Here is a 14,941-nt window from a genome sequence, read left to right as displayed (position 1 = left end):
TACTTAACTGACCCTGAGATGGGGGTCTCAGCCACCCAGAATTGGGGTCAGGTTTCAGGACGCCTGCTGTCGGATCTGAACCTCCCAGGTCTGGTGGGGAGCCTTCGGGGTCCTGTGGAGCCTGCAGCTGACATAAGGGCCTCCAGAGGGCTGGGCAACAGCAGGGGAGGGGAGGACCGACCCCGCCAAGTGCGGTCAGGATTTTCTGGGCTGCGTCTCGCTCCCAGAACACGGGCCTCACGGTCAGGAACCTCCCAGATCAGACCCCACAGCGGTGGTGCCAGGGGTGCTAGAGTAAGCCCACGGGGTCCCGGCTTGGGGATGACCGCAGAGGCCCGGGGGCGGAGGCTTCTGCCCTGTGGCAAGACAGCAGTAGAGAGGAAGTGGCCGGACAGCAACTCGAGGCTACCGGAAGAAAGGCAGCCGGGGAAACTGGGGTCTAGCCCCGCGCCAGGCCCCGCCCCGTGCCGCGGTCACGTGTCAGGCGAGGTGACGTACATGTGGCCGTGCGGCGTCAGTGGCGCCGTTGCCGGGGTTCTGTTGCTAGGCACGCGCTGCGTGCCCTGCGTGGGGTGCGCGTCGGCAGAGGCGGGAAGCGCGAGCTGCGGCGCCATGGCGCGAGGTAGCGGCGCGCGGACAGGGGCTGGGGTCTGGGGTCCAAGGGCCGGCGCCGCCGCGCACGGGTTGGTGCTGAGACTCGCTCGCAGCCCAGTCCGCGCGCCGCGCTGGCCGTCACCGCTGGGGAGAGCGCAGGCCCTGCCGGGCCCTCCCTGGACCTGCGGTAGGCCTGGCACCTCACGTCCCCTTGTCCCCCAGTGTGGCAGCAGCCGTTCCTCAACGTCTTCAGACACTTCAAGGTGGACGAGTGGAAGCGCTCCACTAAGGAGGGGGACGTGGCCGCCGTGACGGTGAGTGGCCGGGGCGCCCGGCAGCGGTAACGGCGGCCTCTCCTCTCTTTTCTCTGGACGCTTGTTTGCAGCCCTCCCGGCCTCCCTGGGCTGCAGGACGTCTGCAAAACGTCTCTCTCTCCAGGACAAGACCCTCAAGTGCACCGTGTACCGCGTGCGGGGCGCTGTCTCTGCGAGCAACTACATCCAGCTCCCCAAAACCAGCACCCAGTCCCTGGGGCTGACCGGACGGTATCTGTACGTGCTCTTTCGGCCACTGCCTGCCAAGCATTTCGTCATTCACCTGGATGTGTCCACTGAGGTGCTGAGCTGGGAGAGGGGGGCTGCCCAGGGCCCTGCACTCCTGCGGCAGCCTTGACTCCTCACGTCCATGCTGTGCCCCACAGGACAGCCAGGTCATTCGAGTGTCCTTCTCCAACCTCTTCAAGGAGTTCAAGTCCACAGCTACGTGGCTGCAGTTCCCTTTCATTTGTGAGGCTGGGACACCCAGGGAAGGTACCGTGCAGTTGAGGCACGAACGGGGCACGGGGATGGTCTGGGAGAGGCGTCCAGTCAGAAAGCTCAGGGGGAGGTCTGGATGGGGGTCACGTGATTGTGGCCATGAGACTGGGAACAGGCCGAGGACACAGTGCTGTGGCTTGGCTGGTGAGAGGGTAGGTGCTGGGTTGGCACGAGTCCTGCACATCTGCCAGGTGTGGCCTTCCCTGGTGCCCGCTGGACCTGCCTGCAGCTTGACCTGCACGACATCCTGCTGGTCTATCTGCAACGATGCTACAGTCACCTGAAGGGCGTCAGGCTGTGTGCCAGCATGCTGGTCCGGAGCCTCTACACCAGTGACCTGTGCTTCGACCCTGGTGAGGACCACAGCTGTGTTAGCCTGCCACCCACCTGCTTTCGCTCCCTGTGGGCCGCTCTCTGCTCCGTCCCTGGCATTCAGTGGAAATGCCCGTGCTGTGCCAGCTTTGAGCCTCCCAGCTCCTGAGGCAGCCATCAGAGGGAGTGGTGGCCGGGCTGGTGGCCAGGCAGGACCCTGCTGGCCCCTGGTGTTGAGACCCCTGGGCTGGGAGAGGGGCCTGGACGGTTCCCTGGACCTGGACCAACTCTGCTCTTTACAGCCGTCACTGTTGCTGAAGCCCGGCGCACAAAACTGCCTGTCACCCCCATACCGCGAGAAATGGCTTTCCCAGTGCCAAAGGGGGAGAGCTGGCACGACCGCTACGTCCACATCCGGTGAGTGCCTCTGCCGTCCCAGGTGCAGGGAGGGCAGGGCTGTCCTGGAAGCTGACTCGTCCTCTACCCCACCAAGGTTTCCGAGCAGCAGCTCGCATGTGCCCTCCGAGCTGGTGCAGAAGAGCGGTTTCCCTCCTGAGGCAGGTGGGCCTGTGGGTCAGCGGTGACTGGGTTCAGGTCTGCAGGGCCCATGGCGCTCAGCAGGAGTGGGGTCCTGATGCTGCATCTGGGGAGCTGACCCCAGCAGTGTGGTGCCTGCAAGGGCGCGGGGAGGTGGCCCCGGAGCAGCGGGAGGCTGTGACTTGAGTGCTTGGGGCTTCAAATTTTCCTGCTGGGATGGGTGTTGGGGCCCCTGCTAGGGCAGGCTGCCGCTGTCAGTGTGGCTCCTATCCTGCAGAGTGGGCAAGGCCGGGCCCCCTGCCGCCCCTGCCCAGTGCCCTGTGCCTGTCTGCACTCTGCTCAGTCGGTTCTTCTCCACTGCGGTCTTAGCAGGGCGTGTGCCGCGGCTGCTCCCTTCCCCAGTGGCCTGCAGCAAGCCTGCACGGGACAGCAGGGCCCGCGTGGTCCAGAAGCATGACCCCACAGCCGTGAGTGCCCGGCGCCCTCGGAGGTGGGGCTGGGGGTGCTGGCCTCAGGCAGGGTGCTCATGAGCACTTGTCCTGCAGTCCCGCTGGGCCACCTCCATTCCCAGGCCCCTTCCAGAGGTCAGCATGTTCTGTGAGCGCTCAGAGGTCTCCCGTGTGGCTGGCCCCAGTGGCTGTATCCAGGAGCCCTCGGCCTGGGTGGAGGCCACTGATGAGCATGCAGCTGGCAACGGCAGTCATGTGTCTGCCCGTCAGCCGACAGTGGAGCCCGTGGCTCCAGAGGATACAGTTCCGCATGGGGTGAGGGCCTTTCCCGAGGAAGGTGGGGCTCGACTGCACCCCCGAGGGGGTCGTGTGCGGATGAGCGGTGGACAGAGGGCTGCCGGGCTGCTGCCTGCAGGGAATGGGCGAGGGGCAGGTGTCCCCTCTGATGGTCCCTTCCCATCCAGCCTCCTGGCAGGAAGCAGAGCTTACCGGAGGCGGCTTTGGGCAAGAAGCGTTTTCAACAAAGAGTAAGAGAGCTGGTGCCCTGCCCCCAGCCCCAGTGGTCTGCGGGGGGACCTCAGGACTGGGGCACCTGGAGGGTCCAGCACTGTGACTGCAGTCCTGGCTTCCTACCGCAGAGTGGCTGGCCGGAGCTCAGGACTGGGTGGCTTTCTTGGGAGGCCAGAATTGGCTCTGGGCGGGGCAGCCCTGCTGCGACAGGGGCCTTGCCACCTGGGTCTCACTGTGCGTCTGCCTGTTTCAGAGCTTCCTCCCAGATCCGATCCTGAGGCTCAAGGGGGTCATCGGCTTTGGGGGTCACAGCACCAAATGGGTGAGGGGTCCTGTGCTCTTGTTGGGTCTTACAAACATCAGCTACACCGAGCAGACAGCGGGCAGATGCCGTGTTTCCCTGCCTTGGCTGTGGGCCTCTGAGCTCCCCTAGGCACCAGGTCCCTGCACTGCTGTGATCACCCAGCCCCACCCGCGTCCGCACACGCCTGGTGCGTTTTTGGTGCTGTGATGTACAGACACAGGTGGCTTTTTGTGTTGTGAGCACCAGCTGTGGTGGTGCTGGTCCAGATGCTCGAGCTTCGAGAGACCTGAGACCCTTGTTCATCCTTTAAGTCTTGGATGCGTGCCGTCCAGCTGAGTGGGGCTCGGTGTGGGCAAGGCAGGGTCCCTGTGGAGGCAGCCGTGGGAGAGGTGGCCGTGTGCTCACCAGGCTGTTCTGGATGTGGGCTCTGAGTTTTTGTGGGCTCTCGGCCTCTTGTTAGTTGAACCCTGTAGTTCCCTGCTTAGCGGGAGCCCTGCCATGCCCATATACGACCAGGCTTTCTGTCCTTTCGGTTCATGCAGTGTGCTGACTCCTGGCTTGTGCCTCAGGGGGCTCAAGGGTGGTGGGGAGTGAAGCTGACCAGCCTGTGATCTCAGCTCCCGGCCCCTGCCCGCAGGCCCTGTGGACCCCTGACGGCGCTGCTATTGTGTACCCTTGCCACGCAGTCGTTGTTGTCCTGCACGTCGAAACCCGGGAGCAGCGCCTCTTCCTTGGCCACACAGACAAGGTGGGCACCCCTGGCCTGGGGCGGCCTGGTCTGCTGGCCTGTACCCTCCCTAACTCCCTGCCCCCAGGTCTCTGCTCTGGCGCTGGACGGGAGCAGTTCGCTGCTGGCCTCGGCCCAGGCCCGGCCCCACAGCATGCTGCGTCTCTGGGACTTCCAGACGGGGAGCTGCCTGGCCCTGTTCCGGAGCCCGGTCCACACCATCTCCTCCCTCAGGTGGGTGAAGGGCCTCCGGGGGGGTGGGGGCCAGCCCCTGTGACGCTTACTGTCGTCTCTGTCCACAGCTTCTCCAATAACGGGGAGCTGCTCTGCGGCGTTGGCAAGGACCGCCATAGGCGGACGGTAACTGGGCCAGCGGGGAGGTGGGGCCGCCGTCCCAGAGTACAGGCAGGTGGCAGGGATCCCCATTGGCCTCCCCCAGCTTAGCCAGGCACCCCCACATCACACGCTCCACAGGGCATCTGTTTCGCCCTTGTGGATGGAGCTGTCTTTCGAGTGACTGGCCTTGCTCCCTTTGCTGGCGAGTTTTGCAGGCCTGAGACGGATGTTTTTTCACGGCAGTGTCTCTGAAGCTGGGTGTTCCCCCAGGGCCTCTCCTCCACTTGTGGTTGCGTTTTCTGCTCTTTTCTGCAGACATACGTCTGTAGACACTCTGGGCAGGCACGGGCAGGTTTCTCTGACTTCTGTTGGAAATGCCGGGTGGATGGGTGGGCATTCAGTGCAGGCTTGTTGCAGACGGTGCTGGTGTGGGGCATGGCCCAGCTGGGGCGAGGCGGAGAGGCCGTCATCCTCGCAAAGGCGCACAGCGATGCTGATGTCCAGGCGTTCCAGATAGCCTTCTTCGACGAAGCCAGGTGATTGATTGCCTGCCCTCCCTGGGTGCTGGGGCTGCTGACTCGTGAGCCCGCCCCTTGCCCCGCTCACCTCCCACCCTCGCAGGATGGCGTCGTGCGGGCGGGGCAGCGTGCGGCTGTGGCGGCTCCGAGGTGGGGCGCTGCGCTCCTGCGCTGTGGACCTGGGGGAGCACCACACACTGGAATTCACCGACCTGGCCTTCGGGCCAGCCCAGGATGGCCACACACTGTGAGTGCCACCCTCCCCGCCCCCTCCCTGAAGGCCCGGCGCACCGCCCCTGCCGCCACCGCCCTCACCTCCTGCTCCCTGGCAGCTACGTGTGCAGCCGCAGTGGCCACATCCTGGAGATTGACCACCAGCGCATGGCTGTGCGGCATGCTCGCCTCCTCCTGCCCTTGCAGACCCCCCGCGACCCCCTCGCACAGAAGCGGACCTTCAGTTCAGGTAGGTGGGCCTTGCTGTGCAGGGGGAGGGGCCCTGCTGCTCGGGGCTGACCCGGCTCCCCCCACCCAGGCCCCGGCATCGCCATCAACAGCCTCAGCGTCTCCCGGTCTGCGTGCGCTGTGGGCTCCGAGGATGGCTACCTGCGCCTCTGGCCACTGGACTTCTCCTCCGTCCTCCTGGAGGCAGGTAGGACCTGCACACCACCTCACCCCCAGGCAGCACAGGAGAGCCGTGTCGCCAGGCTGGACAGCATGGGACTCCGTGGGGCTGTGTCCTGAACCTGGGAGTGGGTAGTCACGGGGGTGGTGCGGGTTCTAGCTCACAGGAAGACAGGGCTCTAGGCTGCAGGAAAATGTACTTCTCGCTGTCTTGGACGAGGGGCTAGGGGTTGGTATAGTCTGGCTGTGGTCAGCCTGCCCAGGTGGGCCCTGGTGCAGGACCCGCCCCACTGCAGGCCTGGGCGGTCACCGAGCCCCCTGCCTACAGAGCACGAGGGGCCTGTCTCCTCCGTCCGCGTCAGCCCCGGCGGCCTGCGTGTGCTGTCCACCACGTCCTCGGGTCACCTGGGCTTCCTGGACGTCCCGTCCCAGGAGTACCGCCTGCTGGTGCGCTCCCACACTGCCCCGGTGCTGGCCCTTGCCACCGAGCGCAGCCGGGGACAGCTGGCCACCGTGTCCCAGGACCGCACCGTGCGCGTCTGGGACCTGGCGACCCTGCAGCAGGTGGGGTGTGGCCAGAGGGCACCGGCTGGGAGGGCGGTCTGGAGGCTGCAGGCCACACTGAGGCCCGGCGGGTGGGCCCTGGGTTCTCCTGCCCGGGTTTGGGGCCCGAGGTTCAAGCCCCCTGGGGAGAGTGGCTCTCGGGGCCCCGCCGTCTGCCCTCACTGCCCACCCCACCCCCCCACAGTTGTATGACTTCACGTCACCCGAGGAGGCTCCGCGTGCTGTCGCCTTCCACCCCACTCAGCCGACCTTCTTCTGCGGCTTCAGCAGCGGGGCCGTCCGCTCCTTCAGCCTGGAGGCCGCTGAGGTCCTGGTGGAGCACAGGTGGGTGCCCAGGCAGGCTTGCCCCACAGATGCCCGCGGTGGATGCCCACCCTCTGCTGCCCCTGGACACCCTCTGGGCATCCGCACACCTTTCCGTGTGGCGCAGGTGTCACCGAGGAGCCATCACTGGCCTGGCCGCCAGCCCCGATGGTCGCTTCCTATTCAGCGCCTGCTCCCGGGGCGCCTTGGCCCAGTACCACAGCGGTGCGCCCCGGTGCCGCGTCCTGCGAGTGGCAGGTCAGGCCCCCACGCCTGGCTCAGCTTGGGCCTCCCAGTACCTCCCTGACCATGGCCCTGTGTCCCATAGCCTCACTCATAGACCCACGGGGCCAGGTGTGGTCTCAGGACTGCCCAGCAGCCCCCAAGTGGGAGATCAGAGTGCGCCTACCCTGTGCCAGGACAGGGTGATCGCCTGCAGCCCGAGCACCAGGGGGCAGGGCCGGGCCCCCATGGACACCGTGTCTGGCCAGCCAGGCGGTCTCTGGGTGGTCACTGGGAGAGCCCTGGCGCTCCGGCAGTGCACACTGCCGTGGGGTCCACCCTGCCTAGCTGACTGCCCGCCCCCTTGTGCTGGCAGCTAATGTGGTGTGCCAGGAGGCCTGTCCAAGCTCCAGCATCCTGGCGGTCAGCGAGGACAGCCGCCTTCTGGCTTTCGTGGGTCCCTCCAAGTACACGGTGAGCGTCGTGGACACAGCCTCGCTGGATGAGGTGAGTTAGCCAGAGCCCTGCATGTGTCTGCTGAGGGTGCACAGACCCCGTGGGCACCCCTGACCCTGGTGGCTGGGTCATTCCTGTGGGCGGGAGGCCACACTCATTTGCAGAGAGGACCTGGGACCCGGGCCCCTTAGGGGCACAGAGGACCTGTGAACTGTGGGTGGCTGGGCAGGGCAGAGTGCCTGAGGCTGCCCATCACCTGGGCCTCTGCTTGGGGGCCCCAGCTCTGCCTGGAGCTCGTGAGGGCAATACTTGCTTCTCCCCCAGCTTCTGAGGGTGAACGTCAGTGCCCTGGACCTGGCTGGCAGCTGCCTGGACTCGGCTGTGGCCCTCTGCTTCGGCCCTTCACCCCCCAGCCACCTGCTGGTGTCCACATTCTCCAACACGATCGCCGTGCTGGACGCCAGATCGGGCAACATGGTCCGGGAGGTGAGCCCAGGCCGTGGCTGGCGACCTGGCCCCCGTCCTCCCGGCTCCGGCCTTGCTGCCCACAGCGCCCATGGCGGGGTGGCCCCGGGCTGCCTGCTGCTCCCAGGTGGCTGCACTCTGGGGAGGGCTCCCCCGGCCAGCAGTCGCGGGTGCGCCCACCTTGCCTCACAGCAAGCACACTCTCCCGCAGCTGTACTGTGGCCACCCCGCGGCCTGCGCCTCCCTGGCCCTCAGCGCGGATGGCCGCTTTCTGCTCACAGCCGCCGAGCGGGCTGTCAGGCTATGGGACTACGCAATGCAGGCTGGCCTCAGCTGCCAGGTGTGTGTCCCGGGCGGGTGGGCAGGAGGGTGGAGGACGGCCCTGGGCGCCCCGGGCTGACACTGCGCGAGGGCCATGCCTCAGGTCTGCGCGACACCGCCCCCCCAGGTGTACATTGGCCACTCGGAGCCGGTGCGGGCTGTGGCCTTCACCCCCGACCAGCAGCAGCTCCTCAGCGTGGGAGACGCCATCTTCCTTTGGGACATTCTGGTTCCCCATGAGGGGTGGTCCCCAGGCAGGCAAGTGTCTCCCTTCACTTGAACCTGCCAGGCCTCTCTGGGCCCCCGCTGCCCCCAAAGCACACTGACAGCCTCTCCTGTCGTCTCTGCAGTGTCCAGGGTGCTCCCGGGCCCCCCCTGACCTGCGAAGCAGGTGAGTGGCTCCCCCACGCTGGCAGGCCCTGCCGTGACCCCTGGTATGGGAGGCACACGCTAATGCTGTGCTGGGGCCCCAGGCCAGAGCTGGTTGGGAGCGGGGGGCTGGCACGCCTCCTGCTCTGTGCCCCCCCTCCTCGGCTCTGAGCACAGCCTGGCTCCTTTGTCTGCAGGCCCAGATGCAGGAGAGCTGGAGGGCGTGGCGGCCGGGGCCAGAGGGCCCCCCCGGCAGGTGTCCGTATCACCTCCAGTGCTCCCGCCCCAGCCGGGCCTTTGTGCTGGGCCCCCTGAGGACTTTGACGGTTAGGGAGGGGGTCCTGGGAGGGGGAGGCTCCCCGCTACGTGCTCTGCTGCTCCTGGCCTGGGGGCGGGCTGGGGACTCCGAGCACCTGCTCCCCACCCCTGCTATCTCCCCAACCTCCCCAGGTGCCCTCTTCCCATCAGACAGGAGCCGTGGTCCCGAGGATCTCCATCAGGCCTCAGGCCCATCCGTGCTGGTGCAGAAGGAGGCTGGCTGGGCTGGCGATGGGGCCTGTGGGGTGACAGGAGGTCCCTGGGACTTCGGCAGATGTCCCCACCCCTGTGGCTGGCCCAGTAAGCAGTGGTGGGGCAGCAGCATGCAGCGGGGTCCCTTGTAACTGGGCTGGGGCCCAGGTGCAGGTACCTTGTGGACTCCAGGTGGTCTAAGGACAAAGCCAGCTGCCCTGGCAGACAAGGGGTGGGGGTCGCCTGCAGGACATACAGCCCAAGGCTGCGGGCAGGGAGATGTGGCCCGCCAGTGCCCTCTGATCCCAAGCATCTGACCAGCCAGGGCAGGGCAACAGCGGGGAGGTCGCTGTGTGGTCCCAGAGGTCCACAGCTTCTCGTCCTGCCTGACAGGCGCCTGCAGCACAGTGGGAGCCAGGGCCCGGCCCCCCGCTCGCCCGAACTCGTACAGGCACTTCACTGCGCGCTACAAGGCCTCCTCACCGGCCCAGGTGGGCGGGGCAGGGGTCCTCCTGGTCCTGGCCACCGACGGATGCTGTAGAGGCCAGGCTCGGGCAGTGAAGCCTGTGGTGTCCGAGCGTCCCCCCCCACCGTCAGCAGTGGCTCCTGGAGTGTCCCTGGGGCAGCTCCCTGGGTTGGAGGCCGCTGGTCACCCTCCACCTTGAGCCCGGCCCGTGCTCCTGATGGGCTAGTTAAGGCTTGCTGCCGTGCCATTGGGCCTGGGAGTGTCCTGTGTGCCAGCCAGCCATGTCGGCTCCCCGCCTCTCCCCACCGAGGCCGCCTCCAGGTTCCTCCCTGCCCTGCCCAGGTCTCCCCACACCCCAGGCCCTCCCCAGGATCCCCTGCCTGGCCTCCCTTCTCTCCTGCCTTCCCACTCCTGCCCTCTGCCGCCTCCTCCCGGAGCCACACCTGCGGGCTCTATCCAGGCCTGGCCTGAGGTGCCCAGTCGCTTCCCTACAGGGCCTCTTCCTGCCACCTGCCGGTGACGAGTGGCTGCGCCTGAAGGCCGTCGTGGGCTACAACGGGAACGGGCGCGCCAACTTGGTCTGGAGCCCGGACACCGGTGCGGCCGCGGCCCAGGGGCTGTAGGGGGCCTGTCCTGATGCGCCTCTGGGCCCCCTGCCCCCAGCCCTTCTCCGGGGGGGGGCGGCGCGGGTGTGAGCCCCTGTGGCTGGGCCTGCTGGGGGGCGCACTGTGGCGTGCTGATCCACCGGGCTCCGTCTGCCCCTAGGCTTCTTCGCCTACACGTGCGGCTGCCTGGTGGTGGTGGAGGACCTGCACTCGGGCGCCCAGCAGCACTGGCTCGGCCACCCCGAGGAGATCTCCACGCTGGCCCTCAGCCATGATGCCCAGGTGCCCGCCTTGCGGCCCCCTGCGCAGGCCCGGAGCTGTGGTGCCCGTGCAACCCAAGCGGGCCCGTGGACTGCACCCTCTGTGCTGACAGTGCCCCTCCACCTCCAGGTCCTGGCTTCAGCCTCCGGCCAAAGCAGTGCTGCCTCCCGCTGCCAGATCCGTCTCTGGGACGTGCCCCGGGGCTCCTGCCGGCAGCTCCTCTCTCACCACGACACCGCAGTCCAGGCACTGGCTTTCTCACTGGACGACAGGCTCCTCGTCACGCTGGGTCAGTGGGCGGGGCTGGAGGACGGTGGTCTCTGAGCCCCTGCCAGTCCTGGGACCCCTGGGCTGCTGACACAGGCCCTCTGCGTCTCCCCAGGGGACTGTGGCGACGGCACCCTGGCCTTGTGGAGCACGGCCACCTGCGAGCTCCTGTCCTCCACGCGCCTCCCAGAGCCGGTGCACGGCATGGCCTTCAGCCCCTGGCACACCGGCGAGCTGGCCTGCGTGGGCCAGGGCATCCTCACCCTGCAGCTGCTGTGGGGGCAGGCGGGCGATGTCAGCCTCCAGGTGCCGGGGCTGGGAGGTGGCCTTGGAGGATGGGGTGCGGCGGCCTGGCATGGCTGACCCCTGCTCTTCTCCCACCAGGCCCACCTGGAGCCAGTCCCCGAGGAGCTGGGGGGCTGCGAGCTGAGCTCGCTCTGCTACGGGGCCGCGCCTCTGCTGTACTGCGGCTCCAACGAGGGCCAGGTGTGCGTGTGGGACACCCGTGCCGGCTGCTGCTTCCTGGCCTGGGAGGCGGATGATGGCGAGATCGGTGGGTGTCTGACGAGCCCGTAGCCCTCGCGGCTCAGTACCCCCGCGAGTCACGGTGACGGGGCGGCGGGATGCCCTCTCGAGCCCCAGGCCTCTGGGGATGTGGCTCACGCCAGCTCCCATTCCCCAGGAGTGCTGCTGTGCTCGGGCACCTGGCTGGTCAGTGGCAGCAACACGCGGCGGCTGCGCCTGTGGGCTGTGGGGGCCGTGCCGGAGCTGCGGCGCAGGGCCTCAGGGGCCAGGTGAGCGTGCGCGCTGTGTTCGGATCTGGCACTCCGGCTGGCTGGGCCTGTCCCCCAGGGGTTTGCTCAGGCGAGGCAGGGCCGTGGGCTGAGCCACCTGGCGCCCTGGGCTCCCACCGCTGCCCTGCTCTCCAGGTCCAGCTCTGTGTTTCTGGAGCGTGAGCTGACCCTCGACGGGGCTGTCGTGAGCGCGGTCTTCCACGACAGCATGGACATGGGCGTGGTGGGCACCACAGCGGGCACGCTCTGGTACATCAGCTGGGCTGAGGGCACCAGCACTCGCCTCATCAGTGGCCACCGGAGCAAGGTGAGTGCCGGGCCGCTGCTCACACAGGCGGGAAGCCTCTTCACTCCTTCCCCTGTGCCTGTGGGTGCTGTGTCTGCGAGGTGTCCCTGCAGCAGCCCCAGGCTCCATGGCCTTCGCGACCCTGCTTGTCCCGCCCCTTTTCTTATAGTTTACTTGTTGGGGAAAGCTAGTTGTCCTTGCTGGGATCCCCCACCAACAGGGTTGGGTGTACCCCTCTAGGATCCCCGGGGTCTGGAGGCTGGGATGGGGTCTAGCAGGGCCAGCCAGCTGGCGTTGCCTCCCTGGGGCGTGCTGTGTCTTTCCAGCAGTGCCCGTGTGGCGGTGGTGGCAGTGGCTTGTTGGTACCGAGTCCCCCTGAGCTGGTGGTGACTTTGGTCCCACCTCCTGAGGGGCATGCGTGCTCCAGGCCCTCCCTCTGCAACTCTGCCTGACCCCAGCTTGCCTGCCCCAGTTCCCCCAGTGGGAACTGGGCTTAGAGGTCACGGTCTGAGGGCCAGAGGGGCCAGCACTTCTCACCCAAGCAGGGCTCAATTTTTAGCTTTTTATTTAAATTCAAGACTTGGTTTTTGTCCCCACATCATTGGTGCATGGTCTTCATCTCCTTTTTCTTATACCAGAGATACTGATTCTGTGTAATCTTTCTTTCCACAAATGGGACAATCTCAGGCCACCCCCACTGCACACCCCCCGCCATGAGGCCCAGTTAACAGCACGTCCTTTACTTCAGTCTGTGGCCCCCAGGAGTCCTGTGTTCTAGGTTTTGTCAGGACAGTTCTTTCTGTCACCTCCCAGCAAGTGGACGGTCAAGTTCAACTGACCGGTGGGCTTCCTGTGGTTCACATTTCACCTAGGCCTTGTGGGGGAGCTCAGCAGGGGGTCTTCACCCAGGCCTCATGGGGGACCTTCCTTGGGAGGGAGCCTTCACCCAGGCCTCGTGGGGGGACTTTGGGAGGTTGGGACAGTGAGTTTGTCACGTGGCAGAGCTGGGGCCTGGTAGGCTCCAGGGGGAGGTGGATGCTCTCCAGAGCCACGTGGCTACGCTGTGTTCCTCCTGGGCCGTGGGCCTCAGGCAGGCTGGTGGCTCCTCACAGGTGAACGAGGTGGCCTTCAGCCCCGACGAGTCCCACTGTGCCACGTGCAGTGACGACGGGAGCGTGAGGGTGTGGTGCGTGGCTAGCATGGAGCTGCTGATCCAGTTCCAGGTGCTCAGCCAGGTACTTGGCGGGGCTGGGGGCACACCCGGGGCTGGGGGCATACCTGGGTAGAGCCTGGGCCGGGTTCCTGCTGGCCTGGCTCTTGCAGGCCCCACGGCCTCCCTCCACCCTTGGTGTCTGGCTGGGCCTGGGCCCCGCCCCCTCCCGGGGGCTCCTGATGTTTTCCGCCGGTGGTCCCCAGAGCTGCCTCTGCTTGGCTTGGAGCCCCCAGTCATGCGGACGCCCAGAAGAGCAGCACATGGCAGCGGGCTACAGTGACGGGACGCTGCGGGTCTTCAGCATCCTGCGCTCGGCCGTAGAGCTCAAGATGTACCCGCACGCGGCTGCACTCACAGCCCTCGCCTTCTCCGCTGACGGTGAGGCTGGGCTCCCGGTGGTGGCATGGCTCCACGGCTCTGCCTGGCCCAGGTCACGCCTTTGGGCTGAAGGCCGGGCGCACGAGTGACAGCACAGGGTCTGCCTGGCCCAGGTCAGACCATCGTCTCTGGAGACAAGGATGGGCTCGTGGCCGTGAGCCACCTCCGCACAGGGATGACCTTCCGGGTGCTAAGTGACCATCGCGGCGCCCCCATCTGCACTCTCCAGAGCACGAGGAAGGAGGTGACATGGTTGACCCTTCCTGGGCGGGGCCCACCCAGGCTGGGGTTCTGGCAGGACGGGGTGAGAGAACAGGGCAGGCGGCACCCACCAGCCCTTGTTCCCCCAGTGTGGAGACTTTGGGGCAGAGGGCACGGACCTATGGCTGGCCGCCAGCGGGGACCAGCGAGTCAGCGTGTGGGCCTCCGACTGGCTGCGGGACCACTGTGAGCTCGTGGACTGGCTGAGCTTCCCAGCGCCCAGCCTCGAAGAGGTAGTCCTGGCAGCCCCGTGGGCGCAGGGCCCCCGCCCCCCACCCTGCACTGTGCCCCCACAGGTTCCCAGCTGCTTGCCACCCTCACTCGCCGCCTTCTGTCCCTGGGACCCGGCGCTGCTGGTATGTGCAGGCCTTGGCGTGTACCCTGAGGTGGCCTTCTACAGCCTCCGCCAGAAGCAGGCAGGTGCACTCCGCCATGGTCCTGGGAGCCTGAGGGACCCAGGGCTGGGGAGGGGACAGGTCTCAGGGCCAGGGGCCCCCTCCCCCAGAACCTCATGCTTGCCGCCTGCAGGTGGTGGAGAAGATCCCACTGCCTTTCTTTGCTGTGTCCATGAGTCTGTCCCCTGGGGCCCACCTCGTGGCCATTGGCTTCTCTGGTGAGTGGTGGTGACTTGAGTGGGGCCGGCTGGGCACCACTGTGTTCCCTCATAGAGCTATGCTGCTGCTACTGCTAAGTCACTTCAGTCGTGTCCGGCTCTGTGCGACCCCATAGACGGCAGCCCACCAGGCTCCCCCATCCCTGGGATTCTCCAGGCAAGAATGCTGGAGTGGGTTGCCATTTCCTTCTCCAATGCATGAAAGTGAAAAGTGAAAGTGAAATCGCTCAGTCGTGTCTGACTCTTAGCGACCCCATGGACTGCAGCCCACCAGGCTCCTCCATCCATGGGATTTCCCAGGCAAGAGTACTGGAGTGGGGTGCCGTTTCCTTCTCCGTCACAGAGCCATACTCTTCACCATTGGGCCCTGGGTTTCTTGTCCCTGAAAGTGGACTGAGGACCCTGCTCCTGGGGCTCACAGATAGGATCTGTGAGTGGGTGGGGTGCCAGGTTCCCCAGCGAGGCACCAGCTCCGTCTGGAGAGAGGGCTGGGGGCAGCAGGCCCCCTCCCCCCGCCCTGGCCCAGCCCCTGCTGTTTGCCTGCAGAGCGCATGGTGCGGCTGCTGGACTGCGCTTCGGGGGCTGTGCAGGACTTCACGGGCCATGACGACTCTGTGCAGCTGTGCAGGTTCGCCCCGTCAGCCCAGCTGCTCTTCACAGCGGCCCACAGCGAGATCTTGGTGTGGGAAGTCACAGGCCACTGAGCCCTGCCCCTCAGCTGGGCCCCTGGTCTGGGCAGAGTCTTGACCGAGAAGCTGGGTCGGCCCCGGGCCTTGTGCTGGTTCCGTCGGCCCGGTGGGCTCTCCACACCTGCACCTCAGGAGCATGTGTGAAGCATCAGGACCCTGAATGTGTGTGAAGTAC

General features: G+C 66.6%; 1 protein-coding gene across 1 annotated transcript; it reads left to right on the top strand.

Annotated features, from left to right (window-relative positions):
* The first annotated feature begins 612 nt into the window (after positions 1-612).
* Positions 613-14,932, top strand: WDR90 (WD repeat domain 90). The gene is given in 42 exon segments (XM_068968433.1): positions 613-622; positions 817-908; positions 1,033-1,209; positions 1,295-1,403; positions 1,592-1,762; positions 2,024-2,138; positions 2,215-2,282; positions 2,628-2,748; positions 2,830-3,022; positions 3,471-3,539; positions 4,159-4,269; positions 4,337-4,482; positions 4,551-4,608; positions 5,002-5,120; positions 5,206-5,349; positions 5,435-5,565; positions 5,635-5,751; positions 6,052-6,287; positions 6,472-6,611; positions 6,718-6,848; positions 7,189-7,319; positions 7,593-7,754; positions 7,945-8,073; positions 8,182-8,312; positions 8,405-8,445; positions 8,621-8,745; positions 8,747-9,041; positions 9,327-9,424; positions 9,894-9,996; positions 10,165-10,286; positions 10,395-10,554; positions 10,648-10,838; positions 10,917-11,085; positions 11,215-11,326; positions 11,462-11,633; positions 12,725-12,847; positions 13,029-13,203; positions 13,317-13,447; positions 13,554-13,697; positions 13,761-13,880; positions 13,993-14,077; positions 14,624-14,932. Coding segments are annotated over 42 exon segments (5,535 nt in total). The 3' UTR covers positions 14,782-14,932.
* The last annotated feature ends 9 nt before the right edge of the window (positions 14,933-14,941 follow it).

This window comes from Capricornis sumatraensis, chromosome 3 (assembly GCF_032405125.1).
Source record: "Capricornis sumatraensis isolate serow.1 chromosome 3, serow.2, whole genome shotgun sequence".
NCBI lineage: Eukaryota > Metazoa > Chordata > Mammalia > Artiodactyla > Bovidae > Capricornis > Capricornis sumatraensis.
The sequence above is the reverse complement of the archived record's forward strand: the minus strand, read 5'-3'. Positions and strand labels throughout refer to the sequence as shown.